At 31.9% G+C, this 19,738-nt stretch overlaps 1 protein-coding gene across 2 annotated transcripts in view; it reads left to right on the plus strand.

Annotated features, from left to right (window-relative positions):
- The window catches only part of LOC111711849 (uncharacterized), a 29,197-nt gene that overhangs the window by 5,273 nt on the left and 4,186 nt on the right, over positions 1-19,738 (plus strand). The window contains exons 4-19 of one of the 2 annotated variants that reach the window (XM_023486310.1): positions 494-583; positions 1,367-1,445; positions 1,943-2,539; positions 3,064-3,147; positions 6,125-6,205; positions 6,649-6,706; positions 7,063-7,308; positions 7,779-8,410; positions 10,174-10,239; positions 10,865-10,935; positions 11,499-11,596; positions 14,894-15,054; positions 15,570-15,641; positions 16,803-16,937; positions 17,607-17,719; positions 19,384-19,484. In XM_023486310.1, the coding sequence (XP_023342078.1) occupies positions 494-583; positions 1,367-1,445; positions 1,943-2,539; positions 3,064-3,147; positions 6,125-6,205; positions 6,649-6,706; positions 7,063-7,308; positions 7,779-8,410; positions 10,174-10,239; positions 10,865-10,935; positions 11,499-11,596; positions 14,894-15,054; positions 15,570-15,641; positions 16,803-16,937; positions 17,607-17,719; positions 19,384-19,484 (2,684 nt within the window). The remainder of the gene's footprint in view (positions 1-493; positions 584-1,366; positions 1,446-1,942; positions 2,540-3,063; positions 3,148-6,124; positions 6,206-6,648; positions 6,707-7,062; positions 7,309-7,778; positions 8,411-10,173; positions 10,240-10,864; positions 10,936-11,498; positions 11,597-14,893; positions 15,055-15,569; positions 15,642-16,802; positions 16,938-17,606; positions 17,720-19,383; positions 19,485-19,738) is intronic. The other variant, XM_023486311.1, reaches the window with a different exon arrangement.

Raw genomic sequence — 19,738 nt, forward strand, 5'->3', positions numbered from 1 at the left:
TTATTGTTATTATTGTTATCGATATTGTTTTTGTTTTTGTTTTTGTTTTTGTTATTGTTATTGTTATTAATATTGATATTTTTATTGTAATTGTTATTTTTATTGTTATTGTTATTGTTAGTGATAGTTAGTGTTATTGTTTGTGTTATTGTTATTGTGTTATTGTTATTGTGTTATTGTTATTGTGTTATTGTTATTGTGTTATTGTTATTGTGTTATTGTTATTGTGTTATTGTTATATTGTTATTGTGTTATTGTTATTGTGTTATTGATATTGTAATATTGTTATTGTGTTATTTTTATTGTGTTATTGTGACTGTTATTGTTATTGTGATTGTTGTTGTTATTGTTATTGTTATTGTGATTGTTCTTGTTATTGTTACTGTTGATGTTACTGTTGTTGTTATGATTGTTTTTGTTTTGTTTTTATTGTTACTGTTATTGTTATTATTGTAATTCTTGTTATTATTGTTAATGTTATTGTTATTATTAGGATTGTTTGATTGATGAGCAGCACAAGGACTGCATGTCCTGCAGGTTCAACAAGTGTCTCAGTGTTGGAATGACCGTCAAGTTGATGCAGGTAAGAATTTGATTAACAATACCGACCTATGATTCCCTCAACAGAGGGGGGTTAAGTTACTTAATGTCCCCTGGGACAGTTATTTAAAATTACCATCCGTTCTGCGAAGTTTTCGGGGGGAAATTCACGCATTTTTATCTTTAAATGCGTGAAAATTGTGTATAACTACTTTTTTTGGGAAATAAAAGATTTTACTTTACCGTGGGTTCTTTAAACCAATTCTGTCTACAAAGCATCCCTCGCTGCGCTCTGGATGTGTTGTAGGCAAAATTGGTCTTGGGCACCCTTTGTAAAGTAAAATTCACTTAACAATTCCCAGTAAAGAAGTTGTGAATAATTAAATAAAAAATAGATTTTTTCGACGAGCATTTTGATCTAAACAACAAACGTTTAGGGTTGTTTATCGTTTTGGCTTGTTCTAAAAACTTTTTATGAAACTTCCAGCATTTCAAAATTGTATTATTTTAAAAATTGCTTTTCTTAAATCTGCAATATTTTCATCCTAAATGGAAAAAACGAAACGAATAAAAAACAATGGTTCAATTTTTGCATATATTTTCTCTCCTGGTCTAAATTTGGCATGGTGAAAGAAAAGAATAAAATTTGTGAAACTTTTTATAGTTTAGTGAAACCGGAAACGCGTTAACTTATTGCTCATCACTTCAAACGGAACACTTTTGTACTTTAATTAGGAAACTTGTTTTGTATAAAATCTATTATTCACTTCTAAATTTACATCATTATTATTTTTATGGTTTAATTTATGTTTTAAATATTTGTCAGGGAAAACGGAAACTAAATATTTTGGACTCGGAGGATTCTAACTCTAGTATTCATGAACCTGAGGCTGAAGAGGCTAAAGGTGGGATTCATCCTCAATTTTATATGTTGTACAGTGGGACCCTGCAAAGTGTAGAATTAGAAGACGACTTTTAGACTTCAGTTATGATTTTAAATAGTCAAATGAACTTGAAGCAATTTTGCGGTGTAAAGTAAAAATTTTACTTTAAAAACATAAAAATAAGATTGCTTAAATGTCGTCTTCCTTTTCCACAGCTTCATGGATCCCACTGAAAGGGGGGATATCAGAATTGTATTTAAATTTATTGCTTTAATTTATGATATTTCTAATAATTAATCATAGTTAAGCAGTGATAATTAAAACTATTGATATTTTTTTTACAAAAACACAATTATGAAAAAAGATCATTTCATCAAAGTTTGTTTCACCCTTAACTTTTTATTTTTAACAAACACTCCCATTGATTAATTTTACTCCTCTGTTCCGAAGTTTATACATTCTAAGTTTTCTCGTTATAACTATAAAACTTTAACTTCTATACTTTTTTATTATATTAGGCGATTTTGATATGGAGCTATATGAACCCGAATCAAAACATGAACCTCATCTAACAGTTGAAGAAGTTCCTCCTTTCGAGAGTAAACCTGTCAAAGAGCCCCAGGATCTCTACGAGACCCCATCATTTTCGTCAGCAGCTAAATCTCTATGTTCTGCACCTTGCATTCCCGCATTTCCAACTCAGTTTTTCCCGCCAAATCCACCTAGGCTTGACCCGGCCTTGAAACCTAATCCACCAAATCGGGAACCAAATTTTAAACTAAATCCGCCAATGCTCGAACCTAGCTATAGCAAACCATCCCTGCTAGATCCGAGCTATAAACTGAATCCGCCCCGATTAGAGCCAAATAATAAATTAAACCAAAACCTGATGGATCCAAGTTACAAACTACATATCGTCGCTAAACCTTCCACCAACATCAACTTCTCTGAGGCTATGGACTCCTATAACCAGACGATTCCCATGGATCAACCATCCATGAGATTTCAACACGCTCAACAAAGATCGGACCAGAACTCTCAACAACGGAATTGTAGTGTGTTTAACAAGCCCTATACTATTGTACGACCGATGTGCCCTGAAGCTCAATCTACTGGTAAGTGGATAAAGTTGTCTCTTTTTATTATAATTCCACCTTGCAAATTCTTCTGCAAAAAGTGTCATCCTGGGTTTTTTCAAAGTCAGCTATAGAATAACAAGTTTGCATACAGAGTTAAGGAAAACTGAAGTTTAGATTTTTTATTTCTAATTCCGCTATTTTTTGTGCTGAAACATGATTGCAAATCATAAACCCAGGCTACAATTTTAAATTAGTAAAGTCATCTTGAAACTGTAGAATGAAAGTAGGACAGCCCAAGAATTCTGATTTAATTTGATTTTTTTTTTGACAAACGAAAGATGATTATCAGGAAAGTTTCACTAGATTTTAGATTTGCCATCTTTACTTTTAGTTTTCTGTTCACAAGTTTTCTTCAGGGTTTCTAAAATATTGCGGTTTTAGTGTTAGCATTAATTTTCAGAAAACATTGTAGCTGCATTTTGCAAGTAAATTTTGTATTTTTTTCGTAATTCAAACATTTTCGGAATTTCCTTCAAGATAATTTATATATCTTGACGCAGGGGCTCCAAGGCAGGAACAGAGAGGATCGGTCATCTCCTTTGCCTCCTCACAAGCCGCCGACGCGAAGCGTAAAAAATCCTCAGGTATGTTTCTCACACGTCAAACTAAAGTAAATTGCACGTAAGATTTAAATCTTGCATGTTTTCAATCATAACTTCTTTTTATTGAAGAGCTGTTGAGAAAAGGAAAAATGTTTTAAATTTCTCATATGTAACTGAATAAATTGGCTTTCCGTAAACTTTTTCTTAAAATCAAAGCTAGAGGGAGCTACGAGGTCGCATACATTTTATCTTCTACTTTGGTCTAGCTTGCCATGCTCCGTGATTTTTTATATATAGACCGTGTGTACCAAAATGCCTCAACTCCGTGCATCAATCTAACAGCTTTATTCTCTACTGTAAATACACACAAACTCTACCCTCTCTACCTCTATAGGTTTATTAATGTCCATAAATAACGAGAGTCTGTATTGAACTAGAGCTTTATTTAGATATGAAAAGGTACAGGTAGATCAGTTGACCGCAACTAGGGCCAAGTGCTAAAAATAACTTAAATTTGAGAGTTACATAGATACAAAGAAATAGGATAATAGTTTACACAATGAAAACTTTTATTTATAGATGTTTAAACCCTTAATTTTAACTATTCCTGAAATTAACAAGGGGATTTCCTTTGTTCTTTATATTTCTATAGTTTTTTTGCAGGGTTTGTTTAAAGGGAGTGACCGTCAATGTATGGTGGTTGAACTGAAATTGCAGTATCGTAGAAAAAATTTTTAAAGGAAGTGTTTGCGAAAAATGAAAGGGGGTATAGGCTTAATGCGATAAAAAAGCGCTTTTGATCGCTTCTAATCTTACTTCTATCTGTTGCGTCTATAAGGAGAAAATTGTTAAAGACGTCTCATACCGAAGAAAGTAGTATTCATACAAATTCAGAAAGATGCAACCATACGACTTAGACCGTATAAAAATCTATTTAATTTCAAACAAATCATTCAGATATTACACCCTATGGTCATCGATTATCTTTCGCCACATTTGCATATATTTGATTTTTCATAATATGTTTTGATTTTATTTTTTAGAATAATATTTAGCTTACAACTTTTTTTCGATCATTCCTGGAAAATATTAAAATGTCGTCTTCATTAACAAAAACCCTCGAAACAGGAATAAATGGTTTTATAAGTAACTCTCAGATCATAACAATTAAAACATATTATGAAAAATCCTAAACTTTATATTTCTGAAAAAAACTGGGTATGCTTTAAAAAAAATAACAATAAACGCAAATTATTAAATACATTTTTTTGCTGTTATCTTATGCCCTCTCAATTTTTTAACTCTGGATTATACCAAGAAAGTCGAATTTGAGGATTTAAAAATTTTCCATAATATAACGAAATGGGAAAAGTATCTATCATGATTTTTTGCGGGTTATAGAAGTTAATTTATGTAAAATATCCCAGGGCTCTTAAAAAAAGTTTATTGTTTTGGAAAACAATTTATCGCGTTTTTCCAATGTTTCAATAAAGTTTTTTTTCAGTTTTCACTTTTGAAACAATCCTTACAGTGTAATTTACATGTAGATTTTTGCAATCCTTTTCTTATTTACATTCTAAAGTTTGTTCAGGGGTTAGAATAGTAATATATTAAATAAACATGTTTTCATCCAATCCAGGAAAGTCACTTTAAATGCATACTAGGGTCTCAATGAGTTTTATTTTTCCTCATTGGTTTATTTTCTTAGAATTCCAATATGCACAATCTATATATAAATTTGGCTTGTCTGTCTGTTTGTTTGTTTGTATCCAATAAAAGTCAAAACGGCTGAACCGATCGGGCCCAAATTTTTTGTGGGACATCACGTGACCACAGGGAAGATTTACGAATAAAAAATGTGTTTTGAAGGTTTTTAATTTTGTAAAAAAAAATTTATAATTCTTGAAAATCAGCGAAATTTTTTTCTTTGTTTTAAAATGTAAACAAAAAAAACATGTTCACAATTTAAATAGAAGATGGGCGCGAAGCGCACTAAAAGCCTAGTTTATAATACTATGCTCATAGGGCGTTTTGCGCCCAGCTTCTATTTCAATTGTGAACATGTTCTCTTCATGTATATTGTAAAACAAAAACATGGAAATTTTGCGTTTTAAAAATAAAAATTTCGTAGATTTTCAAAATTTTCAAAAATCTTATTTTTTTAGATGCACATTTTTGTAACATTCGATCATCCTAAACCTTTTCCGGGGTTACGCGAGGTCCCACAAAAAATTTGGGCACGATCGGTTCAGCCGTGTTGGCTTTTATTGGATACAAACGGACAGACAGACAAAGTATAAAGATATAGAAAGTACAAATATATTGATTATAATTTTGTTGTGGGCTCTTAAAAGAAAAAACGCCAACAAGTTAAAAATTAGAAAAAGAATTAGGAAGGAAATGTTCTGAGTTAATTTTATTAGATAAAAAAGTAAAATTATTTTCTTTTAAATTTCTGTTTTTATCATTTTTATTTCTCGTAACATTTTGTGTTATAATGGCGAAAGGAAATGTTTGATGCTTAATTAGAAGTCTTTTTTCTTAAATCAAATTTTTGATTGTTTGATTTGAATTATTTGGTGCCTAAAATGTGATGAAAAGTTGTACTCCATGACCCCAAAAATGTGCCTGATCAAATTTTAAAAATATAAAATACTGTTTTAAATAGGTTTCTTTTTAAATATATGTTCTTTGTTATATTTTATTTTATTTGATTGTAATTTGATCAAACAAGGATAATTGGCGTTTAATAGTTTTTTAGTAATTTTAGCTTGCGCCTAATTATGAACAGAGCTGGGAACTCTCGTGTTGTATAATCCCGTTCACTTTGCCTCGATATCCACTGTAGAAATTTTTCATTTTCTGTCAAATCTTTTCTTTTTGGATATCCTACTGGGTTCTCTCATTAGCTGTGCATATTGGCTGTTCGGTCTGCAAATGAAACTCTGATTGGTCAAAATTTAGACATTTTCCTGGATATCAAATAATGATTGAATTAATCTAAAGGAAAATGTTTAAGGTGCTGAATACATGTCGGAGAGCCGTATCTCTGTGCTCAGAAATCCTAATCCTTCGCCAATCTTAAGTAATCTCACTAAAGGTAAAACAAGTGCACAAAACGTTAAATTTAGCGCCGATTTTGGCCATTTAAAAGTTTTCACCCAACAATTCACTTTTATCTTTGTATAAGGTTTTCTTTTAAAAGTTTCATCTTCAAAATTCTAAAAAAGAATATATTCTAAACTAGCATTGTAGATTTTAATTTAATCGGATGGAGTTTTAGTACAAATATAATAAGGATTTTTTTTATGTTTGTTTGTTTGTTTGTTTGTTTGTTTACCTGAAACCATTTGTTTTCCAATCTTGACTAATTTTAAAAGTGACAAATTTCGCAGATTTTCCTGTTTTCTTCAATTTTCTTCGTAATAACATCCTTCAATTTTGATCGGTTGCCGGATTGATTGAGCTATTATGACTTTTTTGGATCGAAATATAATTAAATATAATCAAATATAATTAAATAGATGAATCTGTTCTTTTTAGACGGTGGTGCCAACACTCCTAATGTCACATCTGTCATTCGAACCTTTGGAAATACTAGGCATATCACAACCTTAGTAAAAAAATTCTCGATTTTTTAAATGGTTTAAATAAGTGTGCTATCACCGATTCACAGCAATGTCGGGGTTTTTCTGTTTTGTTTATTTATCATAAAAACGGGGAAATCTTTTAATTTTTGCACTGGTTCTTTTCTGGAAAAACGATTTATTAAAAACTATCTTAAAAAATCAAATTTTAAAAAAATTTTGCCTTTTGGCCAGTTTGGACATATTTAATATATTATATATGAGATTTGTTAAATAGATATTGAATACAATGGTTTAACGGATACATGAACTACTAATTATAATTTTCTAATAAATTCTTTTACACGGGTGTCATATTATATTAACTTAGTGGTGGGAGAAACTGTGTTGAAAGGCCCAGCGTATCTGTTTCTGCGGATATGGAACTGACCGGCTCAGCTGAGAAACAAATGAACTTCCTGAAATGGAGTACAGATGAACTGTTTGCCCTTCAACAACAAGCTGAACTTAACACTCATCTGAACATGCTGAAACGCGGAGTTGATGGACAAAGTTTTCAAAATTTTGACCCAACATCTAGATATAGATTCCACAGACCTGACACCATTCTACCAAGGAATATATTTATAATGTGGTTTCAGAGCCGGCGATTTAAAAAATTCAATACAATACGACTCGGGTCTAAAATTCTTCACTAAAACCAACCAAGGTCGGTTTTATTTTCATTGGGCCTAACTCCTTAAGTCGAGCCTAAGATCTCGCAGCTGTCAATCACGTGACACAAGCTGTCGTCAGAGTTGGGTCGAAGATTGGGTCTTAAAGTCGGGTTTAAGGAATTACGGCTCGAGCCGAAGCTTTTAAATCGCGGGCTCAGATTCATTTATGCAGGGAGGGAGGTAAAATTTCAAGTGGCATTCCATGCAAATATGGCTATGCCGGATTTACAACCCTTGAAACCTTTATCTTATCCAACATTGTGGAAGAAATTCGCAAAAAAAATAAACAATTGTTATTTAATTAATTTTATTTCAACTTTTAATGTAAAACTTCTTCTCTTGAATATTTCATTGCTAAATATATATTCAGGTCTGACTTGGGTATGTTCTGTTTTCCACCCAATCCACCAAATATCTATCCTGATCACCCCTATACACACCTCTACCGAGCACAGCAGATATATAGAGCTCAAGCTCAATATTTTGCTGAAAATCGGTCTTTTGACACAACAGCGGGACAGGGTCATCCCCTCGGTAACCTTCCTAATCTTCCTTTTCCAGAGAAACACAACCGATTGGCGTCTAAACGTGGTAAACTAGAACAGTTCAAAACGGTCCAATCAAGTTGTATGAAATCTCCGCCAAAGAATGTCCGAATGGAACCTGTTGATCAAATATTTGCCGAGAATGGGGACATTAATTTCAGGCCTGGGTATTTTAATGAAATTTCGGACCATGCTCAATTTCCTGACTATCCTAATGTGAACCATGAGCTCAATGCGGTGAAAGTTCCAACCTTGGCGGGTGCTTCTACCAACTATGTTTCCTCCTCTTATTATGTTCCTATCGATGCTAGTGTCTCATTTCAATCTGGGTTGGACGTCGACAGTTTTCCTTCAGTGACCGGTATTCAGAACCCTTCGATGATCCCACAAGTTCAAAAAGATTCTCCACAAAGAGTTCGAGAATATCTTCAAAGTCTCAATCAAAGTCCTATTTCAGGTTAGTGACACTTTTAAGGTATTTTAAAGTTAAGGCATTGGAACATTTCCTAGTAAGACTTGTCACAAGCTAGGACGTATGCTTTTAAGACATTTCGACATATCCTTTTATGACAATTAGCTGGGACTTAACCTTGAAAGATCATTCATAGCTGGGACATATTCTTGAAAGACTATTCATAGCTGGGACATATTCTTGAAATGCAATTTATAGCTGGGACATATTCTTGAAAGATTATTCATAGCTGGGACATATTCTTGAAAGACTATTCATAGCTGGGACACAACTTTGAAAGACTATTCATAGCTGGGACATATCCTTAAAAAACAAATTATTGCTGGGACATATTCTTGAAAGACAAATCATAGCTGGGACATATTCTTGAAAGATTATTCATAGCTGGGACATATTCTTGAAAGACAAATTATAGCGGGGACATATTCTTGAAAGACGAATCATAGCTGGGACATATTCTTGAAAGACAAATTATAGCTGGGACATATTCTTAAAAGACCAATTATAGCTGGGATATATTCTTGAAAGATTATTTATAGCAAGGACATATTCTTGAAAGACAAATTATAGCTGGGACATATTCTTGAAACACAAATCATAGCTGGGACATATTCTTGAAAGATTTCTCATAGCTGGGATATATTCTTGAAAGACAAATCATAGCTGGGACACAACCTTGAACGACAAATCATAGATGGGACATATTCTTGAAAGACAAATTATAGCTGGGACATATTCTTGAAAGACAAATCATAGCTGGGACATATTCTTGAAAGGCAAATTATAGCAGGGACATATTCTTGAAAGATTATTTTTAGCTGGGACATATTCTTGAAAGACAAATTATAGCTGGGACATATTCTTGAAAGACAAATTATAGCAGGGACATATTCTTGAAAGATTATTCTTAGCTGGGACATATTCTTGAAAGACAAATTATAGCTGGGACATATTCTTGAAAGACAAATCATATCTGGGACATATTCTTGAAAGACAAATTATAGCAGGGACATATTCTTGAAAGATTATTCTTAGCTGGGACATATTCTTGAAAGACAAATAGCTGGGACATATTCTTAAAAGACAAATCTTAGCAAGACTAATCATAGCTGGGACATTTATAGCAGGGACATATTCTTGAAAGATTATTCATAGCTTGGACATATTCTTGAAAGACAACTAATACCAGAGACATATCCTTACACAACATGTCATTGAAGCATTCATCTATATATTCATCCCTGCATTCATCTCTTTATTCATTCCTGCATTCCTCTTTATATTCATTCCTACATTCATCTATCCATTTTTTACTGCATACCTTTAACTATTCATTCCTGCATTCCTCTTTATATTCATTCCTACATTCATCTATCCATTTTTTACTGCATTCCTTAAACTATTCATTCCTGCATTCATCTCTATTGATTCATGCCAATGGCATCCCGCTACTCCCTTTGGGGATAGTGCGGTGACGTGGGCTCTACCCATGCCTGTCTTCGGACTGATGGGTGAATGTTTTATTGATTTATTTATTTATTGATTCACGCATCTATCCATTGGACATTTAATAGTGTTTTCATGGGCTAGCTAAATTATTTCACGTTTCCAACCATTTTCGACACTTGACATATTTATTAAAAGTCATTAAAGATTTTTATTCTCTATTTATTAATTTTCTTAATAAAACGTAATAACGAAGATTTGTTTTTTTTTCTTCCAAGTTAATTTTTTTTTATGATCTTAAGAAGAGGAAGAAGAAAAAGGAGATTGGAAAGTAGAACAGAAAATCAAGACTTATTCATTTACGCCAGGTAATCTATACTTAAAGAATAATCATTAAGATATTTTTTTAGGAAAAATAAAATTTTGAAAAAATTATTTTCTCATTTAGATTTCTATTTGTTTTCCTCCAAATTATGTTGTTTTTTTATTCTAGGAAAAATCTGATTTAGAAAAAAGTACTTTTTAAATAGATTTTTCACTTCTATCCATAAATATCAAATTTATGTAAAAGTATTTTATTTTCTCTACATTTAATTTTACACCCAAGCGCTAAAAAAACAAAGTTTTTATTTTCTTAAAATAAGGATTTTCTTTACAGTATGTCAAATTTAAGCCATTGCAGAAGTTTAATGCCAAACAGTGCAAAAACGGTGCAAAAACGAACGTGTCATAACGATCGTTTTTCGGATCGTTTTTAGACTTTTGTTTTTTAGGTCTAAGATATTGCTAAGCTTAATAAAATAGTTAAACATATTGTAATTTTAAAATTGTATGCTTTTTTCCAAAAAACGGATATTAATTTAAAATGAACAAAGATCAGCTGATATGAATGTTTTATTAAACTAAACAAAGATCAGCTGATGGATGTTTCATGAAAATGAATCCGAAATTTGTTTATAATTTTAATTGTTAAGAATTTTAAAATTGATTTAGAACTTGACACAACGCAAACTCTAAACAATATTGCTGAGACCATCTTTGCATCCGGTCAGAGTGTTCCACAGGTCTAGTAGTATTTTATACATAAAGCTAATGCTGACGTACTTTCAAATGACCCTCTCTTTTAGAGTATTGTCCGCCCTGTTTATTATTGTTATGTTGATCATTAGAAATGTTTATTATGATTAGGTTGGGTTGGACATGAGATATGTTTATTATGATTAGTTTGATCATGAGATATGTTTATTATGATTAGGTTGATCATGAGATATGTTTATTATGATTAGGTTAATCATGAGATATGTTTATTATGATTAGGTTGATCATGAGATATGTTTATTATGATTAGGTTGATCATGCGTTGTGTTTTTTATGATTATGTTGATCATGAGATATGTTTATTATGATTAGGTTGATCATGAGATATGTTTATTATGATTAGATTGATCATGAGATATTTTTATTATGATTAGGTTGATCATGAGATGTTTATTATGATTAGGTTGATCATGAGATATGTTTATTATGATTAGGTTGATCATGAGATATGGTTATTATGATTAGGTTGATCATGAGATATGGTTATCATGATTAGGTATAGATCATGAGATATGTTTATTATGATTAGGTTGATCATGAGCTATTGAACTCCGACCTATTCCGAACTGCTGAGGATTTGATTAGTAAATCTTTCTTCTCCCACTTCGTAGATACTATCGCTACAAGGTATTTATATTTTGGTTTATTATAGAATTGGGAACTTTTCGCAAATAAAAAAATGAATAAAAAATATCCTAATCGTTCTTTCCACCCCAAAGTTTTAGACCTTCATTATTTATTCTGCATTTTGACGAAACTAATGAAATTTTATTGCCATTTGTTTTACATTAGAAAACAAAAAGTTTTAAATTTGTATTATAAAATTTTCGTATTTATTGGGAACATTCTATCGTATAGCATTCTAATACTTTTTTCATCTCAATTTTAGAATTTCTTAAATTTTTTCACATAATTGACAAATTTAAAATTTTGAAATAAAGAATTTTCAAGACGTTATTCGCATTTATTGTGAAAAATTCAAAACATATTTTTACTTTTCTGAGGAAAAGGCCCAACTTGCCTTTACTGATTTTTGTATTGTACTAGTTCTCCCTTATTTGATCAATTTTAACTAAATCCAGACATGACATGAAGTTTTTCTTAGTTCAATTCAACTTTTTATTTTCTCAAAATCATGAACGTTAGTTTTCATGAGTCATGATTGGATTTGGATTTGAAAAACAATCTCAAACGCTTTTTTTGTTAAAAGTTGGCATCAAACTTAATATTGAATTGAATCATTATAGATATTTGAATTAAATTTAGAATTGAACTTAAATTTGCCCTGCATCATTTCCATGTTTCATGTTAATTGGATTAATAAAAATCTTATCTCGTATCATCTTATTGAAAAGGGGGGGGGGCAAAAAGCGTTATTTAAGATAGGCCAAAGGTTTTCTGAATTTGATTTGAAATGTTTATTTTGAGAATCACTCCCTTTCTCACAAGTACTTTCGACTTCAGGCATTCAATAAATTATTCATTATTTTACTTATTTATCATGCAAAAGTTGGCTCACATATTAAAGTTATATAACAAGGTACAAAGTACACGTACATGTTTATTGATCTTATACAACCTATTTTTATATAATTAAGATCTGTATTGTTTTTCTGTTTAGTATAGCAGGTGGTTATGTATAATTTTGATTTTTATATAATTTGCTAAGAAAACTATATATTTGTAGTTTTTACTATTTTCTTGCTACTCGAGGCCGGTAAAGTGCGAACCTTTTCTCTTTACATTGTAAAAGTATATTTTTGCCACATATATATTTTGTTATTTTTTTATGTATTTTAGAATTTAATTTATGTCTGCGATATTTCATGTTTACTTAAACAGAGTTTTATTACTTGAAAAAAGATAAATGTCCGACTTACATCGGTATCCTTTAAACCCGTCGAGATATTAGTAATAGAGGGGGCATTTGGAATTTTAGACTTCTTGTTGTACAGCCACTGTACACAATGACCCGATCAGAAATTCTACCTGGGGGATCATAATTCGTAGATCAGTGTTTTAAGACATTTGTTTGAAAGTGAAGCCTACAATATTCAAGCAAAGAAAACAAGCCCATATGATTTTTGTCTGAAAATGAGACATGAGAAATAGAGAAAAAAATAAAATCCTTCTCCTTAATAACATCTTGTTTCTTATCAAATTCTTTACTTCTGAAATCTTCATTGTGCATTAACTCTTAGGAATATAGGTTTCTGACTTTTAGAATGAAAAGCAATTTTGAACTAATAATAGACTTTAACTAGGTTAGACTGAATTTTAAAGTTATTGAAGATTTTGCGATAAAAAATCCAATTTTTGCAAATTTGCAGATTCTAACAGTAGAGCACAAAAGCTTTCCAATGATGTATCATTTTTCATATTTGGACATCAAACATGGGATTTACCCCAGCAGAGATAGGGTTAAATATAGAGGGAACTGCATCATTTCTGAGTATTTTGCAATCTTTGTTTCTATAACAATTTTTGTCAAAATGTTCACTGCATATAAAAATTGGGTGTTTTGTCTTCCACATAACTTTTTCTATCTCCTCTTTTCGTATGTTAGGAAAAAAATTTCTGAACCCGAAACATCGTTGTTTATACAATTTTTGACACTACAATATCTCATTGTTGAAAAGTATTAAAATTAACTGTCCACACAATACCGTACAAAAAGATGTACAGGGTGTCCCAAAAAACATGGGAATTCAGTGACGAATTCGATATCGTCTTTTCAAATAATTCTTTGATTTAGTATAGTGATACCTACTGAGAAAGCTGTAATCTGTAAGAGTTTCGTCTGCTATGTTTACATTTTGTTTGTTTATGTTTTGACTGCAACCGGTTGTACTTAGTAAAACAAGAAAATTACAGTATACAAACAGAGTAAACTTGTCCGTATTCACTGTTCATCTGGCGGAGACAATTATAGACACATCTTTGCAGTCTTTTACCCTTTTTATTAAATAAACTCTAGCAGACATAATAATATTATGGCTTTTGAAATTAGGTAATACAATGCTAATTCAGAACAAAGACGATATCGAATTCGTCACTGAATTCCCATGTTTTTTGGGACACCCTGTACTTAGGATTAAACCCACTGTACTCTATGATACCAACTCAGTCATAAGGAAACATTTTTCGACAAAATTCATTGTACAGTATAAACCTAGCCAGGCAAAATAAGGAGAGTTATGCCCGCCCCTTGTTTAAACCTTTAACTTATTAAATAGCCGTAATACTGGAACGTACATGTGTACAGTGTGTACAGTGTCAACTCTACTACACAGCCGACGTTACACATATTCCTTGAAAATTCAGAATTTTCTTTGTCTAACGCGGTTTCGATTTAAAAATTCGAGTGCAATTATTTAATATCTGGAACTTGTATCAAGTAAATATTAATATTTCTAATATATAAAACAAAATTGTTGAAATTATGCCTACAGTCGCTTTAACCCAGATTTTTTTGTATCGAGTTTCCTATTTTATTTTGTTGGTTATCTCTCAAATTTCATAAAAAATATTAAGTAAAATCTGTTCATCCTTAAAACTTTGTGTTATCTAAATATAAAAAAAAAATAAACTTTTTTCTGTCGGACAACTTGGATCAAATCTCTAGTTATTTTTATCAAATAAATTTAGAAATCCTCGAGAAAAATAATGCCGAGACCGAATTTAATGAATTTAATCTAGGTCTTTAAACTACCTCTTCATTGTTCAAATCATAATTACCGATTCAAAGTTGAACTTTTGGTTCTAAAAATCCAAACCTGAACTTATAAAATAACAGAGAATATCAAAAACTTCATTATCTCTGAATGGTTCTTAAAGTTGTCGCAACCAGGATCCGGATCCGCATGAAAATAAAATGGATCCTAAGCTCTTGTTTAACCGGTATTAAATTCTCTCTGAATTTAGGTTACCTTTTATTCCTGATGAGGTTAAAATAGAGCCTCCGTCGGAGGAAGATGTCAAAGTTCGAGAGGAGCCTCCGAAAGAATCTCCGGTAGAACCTGAACCTTCATCCTCCAGTAGCAGTTCTTCCATCTTTCATCTCCAACCAAATTTAAAGTTCACAGGTTAAGTATATGTTCTCTGAAAAAAGTGTTGTTAAGGCTTTTAGTCTTTATTCTAAACATTGTTTTACTGTATTTACAATGTCCAAATAAGGGGGTCTAAGAAACATTTTGCCGTTTCAACCAAAAAGAAATTTCGGAAAGTAAGGACGGAACATTTTTTAATTAATCTAAATAAATCTACATCCTAGATGTCACACAATAAAGACTTTTTCAAAAATAACAAGAAAAAAGGAAAGCCTAGGTTTTAGCTAAAAGGGTAAAAGTGGAAATCTATATTTATAAAGTTGTAATCTCTGTTCGTTTGTCTGAATGTCCGATCATAATTTATAAACCCTTGACCGATTTGCCTCAAATTTCTGACGGAAATGTTCTTAGCTTGGTTTTGAGATTTGATTGGGTTAACTTGTATTAGGGAAAATAGATAAATCGTAATTTACGACCAAGCGCGGGTAAACGACGGGAGTGCCCTGGCCAACGCTGGGTTCTCAAGCAAGTACTGAATGTATTTGTTGTAGTGGAGGAGTTGAAGCTGTTGGACGAGATGAAGGAGGTTCATAACAATGCTATGAATTGTGTTGTTAGATTAGGTAATGTACAGGCAAGAAGACAATACCCGATTTACAACGGTACCCTTGAAACCTTATTCTGATCAAAAATGATTTTATTACTTTAAGAGTATGTTAGGGTGCATCATTTTTATTGTTTATAATGTTTTTAAAAATACGCCTTTTTTAGAGGAAAGATTTAATTTTCATGGAGACAATAAGTTCAGCAGTTTACATCAAAACGAATCGTCAATTATAAAGTTCTTTGTATAAATCTTTTTCATGACCTCGCTGGATTCCTTAAAATTGAAAAATTTTAAGTTTAAGCTTCAAATATTAAATTCGGTATAAAATATACAAATTTACAGCTTTTATAAATTCAAATACTAAAATATTTCCAAAATAACATATTTAGGTTATGAAGGGCCTTTAACAAAAATTTTAGCTTTTTAATGAAAAGTTTAATTTTCACTCTCTTCTCTTTCATTTGAATTAAAATTAATTATTTCTTAGCAAAGAATAACACTGCACTGCACTGCACTGCACTGCACTGCACTGCACTGCACTGCACTGCACTGCACTGCACTGCACTGCACTGCACTGCACTGCACTGCACTGAGCACTGCACCGCACTGCACCACACCACACTACAACAGACTACACTACACACTATAATATACTCTAAAGTAAACGGCACAAAACATTACAGTATACCACAGCACTGCACAGAACAGTACAGCAAAGCATAGTTCAACACAGTACAATATTCTACACCACACACTGTAAAACACAAAACAGAACAACATAGCACAGAAGTGCACTGCACAGAGCGTTACAGCACAACAGCACAGTACAGAATAGCATACTACTGCACAAAGTACAGCTAAGTACACAAATAGTACAGAATTTCACCGCATAGCACAGCACTGCACAACAAAAAGGAGCACAACAGCTCAGTATAGTGCACTTCACATTACACTACACCGCACTAAACAGTACAGTACAGTACAGTACAGTACAGTACAGTACAGTACCATGTTAAATACAGTACAGTACAGTACAGTACCATGTTAAATTCTCAACTTCGGATAAAGTCAAGAATTTAATCCGGGGATGTAACTCAAAAATTCAAGCAACGATTTCTGATTTAATAAGATTTTTTATATTTAGGATAAAATTAGATTGTATTGGTTGTGTTTGTAGGAACTAATAAGTTGATGGTGGACACTATGCTGGGGGTTCTCACCAGGATGAACCTCTTTAAAACCTTGTCTGCAGGGAAAGGGCTGCAAACTTACAACTTTATGAAAGTCTGTAAGGGACTGCCACACTTTAGAGGTACCATAGAAGTTAATTTTACGAAGAAACCGTAAATGGATTTAACAGTTAAAATGAACATCGTTATCTAATTCATTCTTGATTAGACAAAGCTGTTGAGGTTCCCGTTGCCATCTTTGTATGTTTCCAAGTCGGAATTCATGTTAAAGATATTCTGGTTTACCCATGAAGGATGAAACACATAATTGATACCGTCTATATCCTTATATTTACGATTCTCTGCAACTTTAAACAGGTTTCTCTCGTTGTCAAATCAAATAAAGGCTAATAACAGACAATATTCAAGACTTAATTTTACCTTAAAATCGTCATGTTTTATGAGTTTCAGGTCGTCTTTACAGTCTCATCCATTGTGGGTAATCCTGTATGTCCTGAAAGCATAGTTTAATAGTAGTCAAATTACGGAGAAGTGGAAAAATATGGTTTATTTTAAATTAGAATAGCTGGGGAACTAGCTTTATTGTAAACATGCAATTACCTCCAGAAGAAGTTCCAATATTTCTAAGCCCCCCTATGGGAGGGCCGGGCCTAGGAAGTCATTGCTCGCAAAAGTAAAATGTAATTAATACTTATATCCTCCCTCTTATAGTTCTATATTACCATAAGACAATGGAATCGTCTTTCTTTTGTCAAGTTTGATTTATCATAAAACTATTTTTTTTTATTTAGATCTTTCAATTGGTGCTCAGCGTGCCCTTGTAGCTGAAAACATGGGTATTTGTTGGGAGCTACGAAATGCCGCATTTTTTTGGGGACATAATGCCCTCAATCTTATAGAACAGGTTGGTTAATAAAACTGATGCGTATATTTTCCTAAAAAATCGTTTATTATCCCTAGAATTTTGTTGGTTTTTTTTTCGCTGAATTGAGAGAAATAAATGTCTTTTGATGTCGCATTTTTCATATTTTCCCCCAATTCATAAAAATTCATTTCCCTCCGGGAAACCTTGTTAAATAATATATACTTAAGGAATTTGTATTATACTATTATATTAATAAGTTAGCTAAAGCTGGCAAAACATAGGGCTGGGCACGTTCAACCTTTTTTCTAGCCGTTTCGTTAATAGTTAGTTCCAACCATTAAAAAAGATTAATTTCAGGTAGACGTTAAGATTAAAGGAAAGAACGAAACGTTCGTTTCTTTAATGGCATTTATAGTTTGTTTTTTTAAATTACCGTTATAGTTGACAATCTCATTTTTTACCGACTTAAACAAAAAAATTTCAACAATCATAAACGGCTCCAGTTCTATCGTTCTATTTTGTTATTAACGGCGCAAAGCGCCAAAATAATTCGTTATGAATATGTTAACCTGCATTTGTTAACGGTCTTTTGTAGCATTAATGGTGTTAACGGTTTGTCAAATCGTAACTCTAGTTAAACTAAATTTACCCTTTTCTGCAATTTAATATTTAATCTCTAATGCAATTAAAAGCAGAAAAAAACGAAATTCAGTTTTTAAAAAAAATCACTTTCGTTTTCAACCTTTAATTTTTTTCAAAAAAGGCTCATCCATTTCGTCAATGGTTTAAAAATTAACGGTTTTTGCCGTTCGGTAACGGAATTTTGCCTAGCCCTAGCCAAACGGCAAGGAGCGCATGGTAGCCCGGGGGTAACATGCCAGAAAAATAGATTTTTTTATTCAAAATTTGTTTAAGTGTTTTTGAATTCCACGGGCAACGCCGCGCACTTCAGCTAGTTTTTAAATATGAAAACATCTCCGATTCTTCTTTACTCCACTCAAAACTTTAGAAAACTTAAATAAAGTTAAAAATGAAAAAAACTCGATGTTCAATGTTAGTCTTATCTAATTGTAAAAATTTGAGGTGGATAAAAATAAAGACAACATGTGGAAAATCCCGGAATTGCTACTATTTAATAATATTTATTGACTCTTTTCAATAATTTTAATTATATTTATATATTTCAATTTTAGTATTCCACTCCTTTTGAAGAATTATGGATATGATGTTTATGGACATATTGTAATATATCCTTTCAAACTTTATACTATATACTGTTTTCGATTTTAAATTTGGAAATGTTTTATGTTATACTTTAAAATATATTTTACTGTAGGAAATAAAAACTTTATACTTCAAACGAGGTAAAGGAGGAGTTCTGACTAATTTATTATCCGCTTTGGGATTAGGAGACCCCCCCCCCCCTGGAAAATATAGAAAAAGAACAAATCTTGAAATTCCAATTTATAACTTTGTTCATATATGCGCCCCAAATTAAAGTTTATAAAATCCATACCCAACAGAAATTGAGACGCTTCGTGTCACTTTATCTTATATTTTCTCCCCGGTTGAATTCGGTTTCAAATAAACGACAGGGTTACCCACAAAGGATTGGACTTGAATGACTACTAAAATAACGAGTTTTTTATGATAAAGAATTAAGATAAAGTCTCATGATTTTCGGGTAACCCTGTATACTTTAGGAGGAGCAAACTGGCATTAGTATAAACATGAAAACATATATACTTCAAATGAGACCTGATGCTATGTCTTTACCACCGATGAACTACGATTTCTATTACAGGTATCACATTATTAATATACAGGGTTATCTACAAAGGATGAGACTTCATATTGTCTCGTATCTTGTATATACGATTCCCTGCAACTTAAAACCTTTTTCTTTCCTTTCCAAATCTTTAAGTAAGCCGTTAAAAGGCTACATTTAGGACAGAAGATTTATTTTCGTCATATTTTAATGATCTTTAGTCGTCTTTTCAGTCTAATCCATTGTGAGTAACCTTGTATATAGGGGTGTACACTTCCCGGCTACTTACC

This window comes from Eurytemora carolleeae, unplaced genomic scaffold, assembly GCF_000591075.1.
Source record: "Eurytemora carolleeae unplaced genomic scaffold, Eaff_2.0 scaffold1193, whole genome shotgun sequence".
Classification (NCBI taxonomy): domain Eukaryota; kingdom Metazoa; phylum Arthropoda; class Copepoda; order Calanoida; family Temoridae; genus Eurytemora; species Eurytemora carolleeae.